The sequence below is a fragment of the Rhea americana genome, unplaced genomic scaffold, assembly GCF_003343005.1.
Source record: "Rhea americana isolate MKP2758 unplaced genomic scaffold, rheAme1 scaffold_456, whole genome shotgun sequence".
Classification (NCBI taxonomy): domain Eukaryota; kingdom Metazoa; phylum Chordata; class Aves; order Rheiformes; family Rheidae; genus Rhea; species Rhea americana.
Window position 1 is genome coordinate 153,578 of NW_028186597.1, and position 12,072 is coordinate 165,649.

General features: G+C 40.8%; 1 protein-coding gene across 1 annotated transcript in view; it reads left to right on the forward strand.

Annotated features, from left to right (window-relative positions):
* SCRIB (scribble planar cell polarity protein) overlaps positions 1-12,072 on the forward strand; it is a 117,524-nt gene that overhangs the window by 44,745 nt on the left and 60,707 nt on the right. The window contains exons 18-19 of the mRNA XM_085316180.1: positions 9,360-9,449; positions 10,050-10,127. Coding sequence (XP_085172306.1) covers positions 9,360-9,449; positions 10,050-10,127 — 168 coding nt within the window. The remainder of the gene's footprint in view (positions 1-9,359; positions 9,450-10,049; positions 10,128-12,072) is intronic.

Below are 12,072 nucleotides of genomic sequence, written 5' to 3' on the forward strand. Positions count from 1 at the left end.
GGCCTGTGGTTGTCAGGCTACTTCCAGCTGTCTGTCAACGGCCTTATTGACTTTCTCTTCCTGATCAGGTGGTCTGTAGTAAACACCCGCAACAGTGTCACCCATGTTAGCCTGCCCTTTAATCCTTACCCATAAGCTCTCAATTCACTCTTCATCCACCCCTAGGCAGAACTCAATACATTCCAGTTGCTCTCTCACATAAAGAGCAATTCTACCACCTTGCCTTCCTGACTTATCTTTCCTAAAAAGCGCGTAGCCATCCATGACAGCATTATAGTCATACAAGTTATCCCACCATGTATCTGTAAGAGTTACTGTGTGGATTGATGGTGATAAGGAGAAGTGGGTCCCAAGCTCTGCTTAAGTGACTTAGATTTCTTCATCTAACATAACAATTGATGTCATCCTTCCGGTTTTGCCCAGCCTTAACCTATTTTGTGCAGAGCACAGTGAAAATAAGAGACATGAAGGACACTGCAGTGGCAAAATGTGCTGGTGGAGGAGCTTTGTGATGATGGAGGAGCTTTATAGGTCTTTGCTTCTCCCGTGGGGTTTTCATACAACAGCACAAGGCTATCCAGAGAGAATGCACTAGCAATTTCCCTCTCTTAAAAAAAAAAGCTAGACTGCTCTTAGAGGTTCAAAGCTCCTTGACTTGCTTCCTTGCCAGAGGATGAAAAAAAATCCTGTCACCTTCCTCTGCTCACATGTGAAATCCTATCACTCTACAGTCAGGAGCAAGTCTTGTCATCTCTTTAAAGTAGTTTTGCCCTGTGGAAATTGCTCAGAAATGTCACCATTTATGTTTGATTCCAAGCCTTGTGCTTATTACCACAATTATTAGTTGCCAAAAGTAGTGACAGCACATCCATGGTTAAAGGGGTGTTCGACTATTAAAAAGGTGGTACGTGTAGCTTATAGCATCAGGATGCCCTACCCTTGTAAGCAATCCTGTTCATCTCAGTGACACTGCTGAAATACTGCCTTTTCTTGGGTTTCTATACCTTGGTCTCTCTCTCTCTTTTTTTTTTTTTTTTTTTTTTTTTTTTTTTTTTTTTTGTTTGCTGAGGAAGCAAACAGGATACCAGGATATTATCAGGCTTTTAAGTCTTATGTAGCAAACTTGATTTTCTTACAGGGTTACTTGTAAAATTTAAACCCTGAAGAAATTTGTATAATGCAAGATTATGTCATCTGTATTTGCTTAGCTGACTTGACTAGAACCTACCTTCTAACAGAGCAGAATCCTCCTATAAAGTTGTCAAAAGATGCAGTGGCCCACTTTCTCTACTTAGTTTTTAAAATGACTAATCATCCCATTGATCGATGAAAAATGTGCTGTATTTTCTGTTTACATGTCCATCCTTTAGTTTCTAGCCAGACAAATTTTTTATGACCTTTTGCCCCTGGGTTGAAGGGCCCTTACTGTTCTTTCTTGTTCTGTGACTATCTCCCTGCAGCATTTTGAAGATGGGGACTATAATCTTTTCTTGTAGATGTTGCACTTTGTGATAAGATCTGTTAAGGCATAGTTTGAATACGATCCCCCTTCTAAGTGACAGCAATTACTTGTGTGATTGTTTCTTATTTATCTTAGTATATAACGCTCTGTGTCAGCTGTAAAATTTAACAGATCTGGAGATTTTTTGAGGACCAAGTAGCAAACTGTGGAATAGTTTCTCACAGAAATGAATAGCTACCTGTAGGGTTTCCTTTTCATGCTCTAAGAGTTTGGCACACTCATCTGATTTGCTTTCTCAGATAGAAGAAACAAAAAGCAGTAGAGGAGTGTCTTTTAACAAAGAGGGAAAAGGTACCTTGTTTAAACAAAACACTCCACTGCAAATCTGATTTTTTCCTTTTGCAAATAGGTTGTATATAACAGATACAGGTCTTGCTGCTTAGGACTAGTATTATACAATAATTTAGGCATTAAAATAACACCATAGAATTTAATAGGGCTTAAGCATTTGCATGCCTCTGAAGATTGGTCTCTCCTTGCAAATTGAACAGCAGTGATAATGGTGATAGGAGAGAGAGAGAATTGCTAGAATAGTTTTGAGACTTTGTGGTGGAGGACAGTATCTGCAGCTTGGATGCAGGAACTGAAAGGARACAAGAGTTGTTCTAGTTGTGATAGGTAGCCCTTTCTGGAAGATATGCTTTAACATCCTCCCACCCCACCCCCCACCCCCCAAAAAAAAAAGAAAAGAAAAGAAAAAAACCCAGTGTGCTCAATTTGGGAACATCTAGCTGACATTTAAGAACAAGATAACGTAGCTATGGAAGAAATATTGAAGTCAAGTCTCGTACAATCACTAGCAACATGTACTATTTCAAGCTTTTTATTAAATATAGGTAGATTTCTCCCCATACCTCATGCACAGTCACTCAGGTTTCTCCTACTGGGAGGTTTTTCCAGAATTCTACTTCTTGAGTGATAAGAAAGCTTATTTTTAGGCTAAACTTGTATTTGTTAGTTCTTTGTTCTCATTATCTTTTCTTTTGAAAAATCTCTTTTCTGTTATCTGATATTTTTTTTCTTTCTCTGTGGTATTCTTTTATGGACCTCAATCACAACCCATTCCAGCCTTCATTGTGATACATTGAAGATACCAAACTCTTTTAGTTTCCTCTTATAAAATAGATTCTCCATTTCATATCTCTCTTACTGCGGATTCATGCACCTGTTGTACTTGAATTCAACTTTGTTGACTGGATGACAGACCAGAGCTTATTCAAACTTCATTACACTAAATTCTGTAGTTTTCCTTCTACTTCAGATGTAGTAGTTTGTGTTCATGAATATGAATTCTCTTTAGCTATACTGCTTTTGTTCCTGCATTCAGTATCAGCATCCTTACTGAGTTCTGCCCTCCAGACTAATTTGTGTACTGAAACATGTCTATGCTTGTATGCTTTAAAATAAGTGGTGCCAGGTTTAGTGCAAGAATTTTCCATCTGTCTTGTTGTCACCTTGGACAAATACTTTCCCAGTGTATTGTCTGCCCTCAGCAGCACTGTTTGAAAATGAAGCACAAGTCTTAATTGAGGCTAGGCAATGAAACAGATTTTTTTTAAAAAAGTCATAAATTCTCTATTCCTGTCAATCTTTCAATTCCATATTAAATGATGTGCTTAAGTGGACCTTTAGAACAATTAAATTATTGGGCTGATGAGCTTTTCTAGGTGAAATTTTGTAGTTAGAATGATGTAAAATAGACAATTTTAACAATTCAGAATGAAAAAAAATCAATAAGAATAGGAATAAAAATATTTGCATTTCCAATGGGATTCTGAATTCCTCCCATTGCTTTTCAATATTTATCTAGCCAATTCTTTTCAGGATCCTCTCTCTTAATATCAACATTTCCATCACTGTGTCAAATCTGGATGCCCTGAGCATCCAGTGAGGAAAAAGTACTAGCTTCTTAAGTCCCTGTTTCTGGAATTCACTAATGAAAGAACTAATTACATCTGTATGAACCCAGAGATTTATATTCCTAGTGTAAAATTCATCATCAACATGATTATTTTTTTTAAAAAATGCATCCTTTTTTCATCCTCACTTAATGCAGTGTTGTCCAAAGACTTGGAATCTCTGTGGGGAAAGGGGCCTGTAGGGATACAGCAGAGTATTTAGCATTGCAGTTCCCCTGTCCTGTCCTATTCTTAATGCTCTTGTCACTCTCTGGGACTTACAAGCCTTTCTTATTTGACTCTCCCTCTGCTTAGTAGTAAGCTGGATGGAGAGGTGTCAAGTAGGAAGGGGGTAAAGTGCTTGACTCCTGTGTTCTCTACCTACCACCCTATCCTGCAAGTATCCATTCTGTTGGTAACTAAAAATCATCTGAAAGGAGGAAGAAACAAGATCAGAGCCAGAAGAGTCTTCTGTTCGTTCCCAGCAGGCTGCCCCTGTCTTTCCTTCATATTCCTTTTTCCATTGTTTGTTTTTAATTTAGTTCTCAACAGCTCATGCAATAATCCCCAACCTTCTGTTTGCTCACTGATACTTGCAACATAACCCATGTCCTCATGAGTTACTGCTTACTGAAGCCAGACAGATTTAGCTCTTCTAATCTTTGCTGGTGAGTCAGTGCCTCTGGCCCCTGAACTGTACATGCCTCTTCTATAAGTACCCTCTGTTTGGTTGAGGTGTTTCTGGAACAAAGGTGCACAGAGTTGAATATGCATCTGTGTGAAGACATATCTAATGCTGAGTTTGAGGGATTTTCTTCTGTATTGCTGTTGGGATGGCTGTAAGATTTGAAAGTCCATACCTGAGTGAGACCTAGTGATTCTTGCTCTGCTATTTTCCCAGCTTCTTGTAGTCTGTAGTTTAGGATCTTTGGAATGTTCTTACCATTAAAGTAGATACAGGGAAGCTACTGCCAATGGCTGATTTCTGTAAGTCCATTCATGCATTTGATTCCCACACTATTATGTGGCAATAAGTTGTGCAGTTTAATTGTGCTTTGTGCTAAAAAGCATTTCTTATAAGCCTACTGCTGAAGTTTCATTGGGTATCATTAATTCCTTTGTTTTCAAATATGGATTAGTCATTTACTGTAATGTCATTAATGGCATGAAGAAAGTAAATATATCTCTATCCTTTAGATATAGTTCTCCCCCCTTCAAAGAATCCTCGCTTCCCCTCATACGGAACTATTCAACATTTCTTCTGTGAGTGATTTGTGTTAAGATCAGGCCTGATAAAGATCTCTGCAGAATGCTACCTGGTTCTCCACTAGTACTTGATCTCTGCTAGTTCTTAGCTTGTATAATGTACACTTAAAAATAGCATCATATGATGTCAGTAAGAATGTCTTGTGATAACAAGTTTCGTGATAACAAGTTTCATGTTTTACAAAAGTCTGCTTGTTGTACATCTATACTATATCAGCCAAGTTTAAAACTTTATCAAAGAATGAAATAGTGCTGCTTTTATATATATGTGTGTGTGTGGGTGTGTGTGGTTTTTGCAAGACCTAAGTTTTGTAAAATTCAGCTGCTTCGCATGATTTGTGTTTCTGTCTACCTACTAAGAAGCATATATGCTAGCTCTTAAATTACTTTTCTCAAATTCATGCTAGCATGACTGGCCCATAGTGACAGRTATTGTTCTGTGTAACCTCTTTAACCGTGCAATATAAATGCTGTCTCAGAGTATCAAGGTTTTAGAATTTAATAGAATCATAGAATCATAGAATCAGTAAGGTTGGAGGGGACCTCTGGAGATCATCTAGTCCAACCTCCCTGCTCAGCAGGGTCGCCTACAGCATGTTAGGCAGGGTTGCTTCCAGGCGGGCCTTGAAGATCTCCAGAGAAGGAGACTCCACAACCTCTCTGGGCAACCTGTTCCAGGGCGCCGTCACTCTCACAGGGAAGAAATTCCTCCTCACATTCAGGCAGAGCTTCCTGTGGTTCAGCTTGTGCCTGCTTGCCTCATGTCCTGTTGCATGGGACAACTGAAAAGAGTTTGTCCCCATCCTCTTGACACTCTCCCTTCAGGTACTTGTACACATTGATAAGATCCCCCCTCAGTCTTCTCTTCCTTAGGCTGAAGAGGCCCAGCTCTCACAGCCGTTCCTCATAGGGCAGATGTTCCAGCGCTGTGATCAGCTTTGTAGCCCTATGCTGCACTCTCTCCACTAGCTCCATGTCTCTCTTGCACTGGGGAGCCCAGGACTGGACACAGGACTTGAGATGAGGCCTCACCAGGGCTGAGGAGAGGGGCAGGATCACCTCCCTCGACCTGCTGGCAACACTCTTCCTAATGCACCCCAGGAGACCATTGGCCTTCCTGGCCACAAGGGCACATTGCTGGCTCATGGTCAACTTGTCATCCACCAGCACTCCCAGGTCTCTCTCTGCAGAGCTGTTCTCCAGAAGGTCAGCCCCCAGCTTGTACTGGTGCCTAGGATTATTTCTCCCTAGGTGCAGGACTCTGCTCTTGCCCTTGTTGAACCTCATGAGGTTTCTCTCTGCCCAGCTCTCCAGTCTGTCCAGATCTCTCTTAATGGCAGCACGGCTAATAAATACTCTATATGCAGATCAGAGATCTTGGTCACCTATTAAGACTTTTGGGTACAAGCTACCCAGACTTTCTAAGTTTAAAATAATTATTTGTTCTTTATTGATGATATTTAATGGATTCTTTAGCTGCTGATGGAGTGAAATGTGCTTTGTCATGAACATGTGATGCATGTACATCAGCATACTTCTATCCAAGTATTTATTACATGCTTGGCTTTTCTGTGTCGCTGTTGACAATCCAGGCCTTTTAAAGTTTTAAGTGATATAAATCCAGGGATCAGACATGCACCTGCTTCTAAATGTGTAGCGTGTTAAAGAAAAAGGTATCTGTGCATGCAGAAACTTGCCGCCTTCTGGAAATAAAACCATAAAGCTCTCATTCCCTTGGATATGTCTGGAAGAATATCCAGCAGGCTCTGAAGTGTAACAGCTCCATGCTTTGACACTATGAATCCTGTGAATGTCTACTTTGCTACTGCTATGTCTGCTGTGCCCCTGCTAAGGGCAGATTACAAAAATCCTTAGCTGGAAGTTTGAAGGACACAACATTGAACAGTATTCCAGCTCTGTTAGGATAATATTCAGATATGCCCTGGCTGCTGCTGAAAAGTAAGCCTGTCCATGTGTGTTGCATTTCAAGTTTCCCTATAATAGTATGTGTTTATGTACTGCAACTTTGAAAATTTAGCAGGATCAAGTGAATCTGTTAAAAGATAGCTATATTTAAAAAAGCACAAAAATTAGATTGGGGTGGAATCATTCCTCATTTGAGTGAATTCCTCAGAAACGTACAGGCAGAAGCACAGATGGAGGTGTTGCGGGGGGCAGAGGAGAGGGGAGGGAAGTATACCTACTTCCTTGGCTTATACTTTAGTGTAATTGATGGGGAAATGGGCTTTTACTTGTCTTCAGAGGGAGTTCAGGGAGATGCAAGCATTAGGCTGAAGTGCTGGCATTTTCCATTTTCCCATTCTCCCCCTTCTCCACTAGCACTTTTCCTTGGAGAGCATGCATGCCTGCCTGTCTGGAAGGAACTAGGAAGAAACACTGGATGTGTAGCCCGGCTAATGAAGGTTTACCTGCTTTTGTTGATTTCAGGGACCATAATCAGATGAGTAACACGTTTCTAGGTGGGAAATATCTCTGATCTGTTGTTACTTGTGAGATGTACCATTGTGGGATGGGGGGGTGCCCTGGTTCTGGGGACCAAAATAGAAGAAGAAGAAAAAATGTAGGAAAGTCTCTGGCAGAGTGATTACAGAAACTGTTGTCCCAGGCTATTAGGACAACTGTTCACTGTGTTTCCAGAGTCTATCAGTCTAGATATCAGGAAAGTGAAGACAGCTCTGAAGCAGCCTTAGGATAGACATACTGTTGGAAGAGATAACTTATATTTTTCATGGAGAGAGGAAAAAAAAGGAAAAGCAGTGTTTTGGCTATAATGTGCAACACTGAATATAAAATTGTGAAGCTCTAATAAGCTACTAGATACAGTTTCTTTTCTCTTAGGTTCATATTCACATCGTTTTTTTCATAGACTTAAAATGACCATTCACCAGTTTGATTACTTGCCACACTGTCTTTGTTTTTAGTGTTTGAAGTCTTCTTTCCAGCTTAAATATATTTATGTCTTATTCATATAAATTTGCTMTTATTCCAGCAGTATCTTTAAATTTAATTAGGTCTGATTCTTCCTTGGGGTTTGTTTTTTTTTATAGAAATGAGGCTCCTAACCCTCAGCCCAGTTGACTTTTCTGGCAAGTTTCCCCATATTTTTGATCTAGTTTCTATAAATTTGCAAAATTCATCTTTCTTTGTTGTTTATCTTTCAGTTAGTTTAAACTTAATCAACTTACTGTGCAAATGGGAAAAGAGGAAGTAGATATTTGTAGTTAGGTCCAACAGACTTCTTTACTCAAGTATCTTTATTTGATCTGTAACTTGATTCATAGTGTGCTCTCAATAATGTACAGCTATCTCATAACCACCATATTTCTATATCTCACCTGAGGAATGCATGTCTTTCAGTACTTGAATTTCACTCAGTCGCTAGGTTTTGCACCTGGGAAGATGTACTTTTGATTGGGCAGAATCAGGGGTTCCCTTGTGAAGCAGCTGAAAGTTGTTGTCAACTTTATGGTTGACTAGGTATCATAGGAAATGGCAAAGAACCTTCTTCATTTCCTTTTTGTTTGTTTTGATCTTAGCAGAATGTGAAGCTCACACGGGCTCTTGCTTTGGTCATTGTAGAAAGTAAAGAAGGATTTGTGGGGAGGGGGTTAAGGAAGGCAAGTCTCCTGCTTCTTTTGCAGCCCACATTGTTGCCTGATCTAAGCCAAGAGGACATGATGTTGAAGCTAGATGCCTCTGCAGCAGCCGCTCTCTGTTCTGGACTTTGTTTCCAGATAACTGATGTCTGGAGGATAGCAAATTTAGTTCTCTCCAGATGTCTGTGTACTTTTATTTCACTTACCTCACCAGCTCCTTGGTCCTTGGCCCTGACAGATCCCCAAGAGTCCTGTATCCCACTCTTTTTCATATATCCTCCCACATGTTCCATATCATCCTTCTCATGACTGAGGTAGGCAGCATGAGCAGTTTAGGTTAGTGTCCTAAATTTAGGCAGTTTCAGTTCAAGTTTGAACAAAAGTTTTGCTTTTGGAACTTGGGCATAATTTGGTATGTGGAAGTGGGAGAGAGGAAGGAAAAGAGGCTTCTATATTGCACAGCTGTAGCCTTGAGCCTGCCTATACAGAAGGGAGATGAGAAAGGAGCCAATTGGGCAAAGCAGATGGCTTATTCAGACTTGCTCATTGACTTTGCTCTAGTGATGGAAACCAAGTGTTTGTCCAGGGTATTCTGGAAGAGGTGCAATTCTTGTTACTGCATACTACAGTGGAGTGACCCTTAATCTCCCAGTAGTTGTATGGAATTAGACCCCAAAGGGAGCCATGTGACAGAGCTGGGCTGTGATGTGAACATTATCCTTGTTTCTTTATCCAATCCCATCCCACTGTTTCTCAGTTTACTTTGTGGTGGACATCTCATTCAGATGCATTCATTACAAGCAAACTGATTCTTGTTCTTGAGATGTAGTTCAGGGCTTAGCTGTGAAAAAGACTTCTTTTGTCTAAATGTATTGTAACTTTCGTCCCTTTGAGCTACAGATACCACAGCTTACACAGATATGTGAGCAGATGCATGCATATAAATTTTGAACTCCTATGCTTGTTCTCTTATATACTCATCCCTTGCTCTTCAAGGTGATTTTGGCCTTATCCCTGTCTGCGCTGACTTGTAACCTGTGTCCATTCTCCTTTCAGCTGACACTGACTATCGTGCGGCAGACAGGGGGGCTAGGCATCAGCATCGCAGGGGGCAAGGGCTCTACCCCCTATAAGGGTGATGATGAGGTAAGACTCTGGGCTGTGTAGTTGTTGAAGCACCCACTTACAGGAACTAGTTCTCTGTAGTTAGAAATTGGATGTCCATATGTATCAGACCTGTGGCCAGGCTGGGCTTTCTCCAAGCAAGGTGGGAGCAGTCCTTGACCATTCCAGAAATGAGACTGACAGGGCTGAACAAGCTGTCGCCTCTGGAACCCAAGTTCTGGTTCCTGCAAGCTACTGACTGCATAGAGCAATAATGAGGGACAGCACCATCTTTCCCATCTGGACTCTAATGTACAGGACTCAAAAGGGGAAGGATGTGGGGTTGTCTTCTATTCATGTGGTGTCATCAGCTGTGTTATGTTCTCATCTGCTGGAAGAGGATTAAGTGTCATTCTCTTTTCCACTCTGTCACCTGTCAGATAGCCCTGCAATGGAATTTCTTTCCTCTTTAACCAATTCCTGAAGGGAGAGGTATGGCTGTCCTGTTTCCCCAATCCAGGAGATTGGATTGGTGAGGGATTTCCCCTTTCCCTGAAATCGAATGGGGCTGAATGTTCTTCCACAGTCTCCAGATTTGAGGAATGGGCTTCACCTCTTCTAACATCTAATTTTTGTTTTCAGGGCATCTTTATTTCCCGTGTATCAGAGGAGGGTCCTGCAGCTCATGCAGGGGTTCGTGTTGGGGACAAGCTCCTGGAGGTAAGAACCTAGGTGCTGTGAACAAATAAATGATGAGAACTGGTAATGACTAGAGAGTGCAGGGAGAGATGAGGTATTTGTTTGCATCACAGTGGTCTGTAGGACAAATTAAGCATGAGGAGCTGTGCAAGAGGAAAACAAAAACCACAGTTTAAAGAGCTAGTTGTTTAGTTAACATTACTATTAATCCTTTGCTGTTTTATAAGTACAGAAATTGCTCCTGTGTTCGTTCCCCTAAACTCTGAAGCGTTCTCTAACCCAGGCAGGGAGAGATTCCAACGAGTGTGTGCTAGCCTCTCCAAAAGGCTGACCAGCCAGCCTCTACACCCACTGTCGGTTTCTGCTTTCTTATATGGGCAAAAGTAGACCTTGTAAGACAAATTTTTAACCAGAAGGCCTCTGATTAAGGTATTTTGTACCTGTTTCTCTTCAAATTATTTAAAAAATGATTAATTGTATAGAGCTAAGATACACCTGAGGAAGGCTTGATTGCATCATGCAGGGAAATATCTACTGTTACAATATTGGATTGAGATCAGAGAAATAATTGGCCTATATTTATAGAACTGCCTCATATTCATGAGATCTAGTATGGCCTCTAGATAAATCATGCACTCCTACTGGCTGCAGCCTACATCTTGGCCGTAGAGGTCTTGGCATCTGCCTGACTATAAGTTCCATTCTTTCTCACAACTTCCTGACATTGAATGTGGTAGAAGTCACTTAAAGTGCTATATGGTTCTGTATTTTAAAGTTTTTATATTATTTTCATGAGATAAACTTGATTCTGGAGTTTCAAAAGCTACAGTGTTCATTTGTGCAATTATCATAACATTGGCTTGATAATTTCATGAAGTCCAAAAAGGAATATCCACTTGATCATCTAGTATGATATTTTGTATATTGCAGGTCCTTAAATGTCACCCAGCATTCTTGTGCTGAATATATCATCATGTATTTTGCTGCAGAGTGACTTCAAAAAGGGAGTCAGATCTTGAAGATTTTGAGATGAGTGTTTCCTCCTTTCCCAGACAGTTAAACTGATAGCAACTTACTATTTGATAGAAAGTAGATCCATCTTTGGTTATGGCTCTCAGAAAAGACTAGTTCTTTTCATTTTTGATTTGCCTTCCCCTGATGCTCATTCACCTATGTCTTCTGCAAAAGTGGATTTACCCTCATAACATTTCTCAAGAGATCTGTCATATTCCTGTTAAAATACTGTGTATGTCCACAAGTAAGACATGACTGAGGCACATCAGGGTTGTGTTGAATGTGAATTGTAAGGAATACCTCTTTACCCTTAGAATAAGAGTACAAGACTTTACTCAGTGATGAAGGCCACATTGGGAAGAAATTCTTAAATACAACTAAGTAGAAGAGATGAGGTACGAACTTGCAGTGTTCAGGCTGGGAGCCAGACAATCTTTTCTGTAAGTGTGTGTTAACATGAAATGAAGCAGCTGCTGTGAAAGTAAGATTCTTCAGCTTCCTGAACCCCAACTTGGCACTTCCCCAGTCTTCTAATGTGGTAGGACTTAATCTCTGAAGTCATGGAATCAAGAGTGGAGGGAATCTGATTGCTTCCTTGAAGACTGCAGAACCTACTGTCCTCCCTGAAAGTTCTTTACTAGTTTTGCTTGGAGGGAAAAAGAATATGTTTCAGATTATGAGGAAGTAGATGCCCTTCAACAAGAAGTCATGTCATCCTGAATTGCAGTGAGATCTGTTAGGGGAGATAGGTTTTGGTGAGYGGTTACTTGTCTGAAGGGGTTCTTGTGGGATGTGTTTGCTGTATGTGGGGACCTTGAGGGAGAATTCCTCTAGAAGGACCTTTATTCTGTTTGGCAGGGGCTGTTGTTGTGTTGTAGGCGGTGGGATAGGCATCACATGTTGTAGGAGCCTCCTGTGCTGTGTRCAGGTATGGGGAAACTCCCTTGCAGGA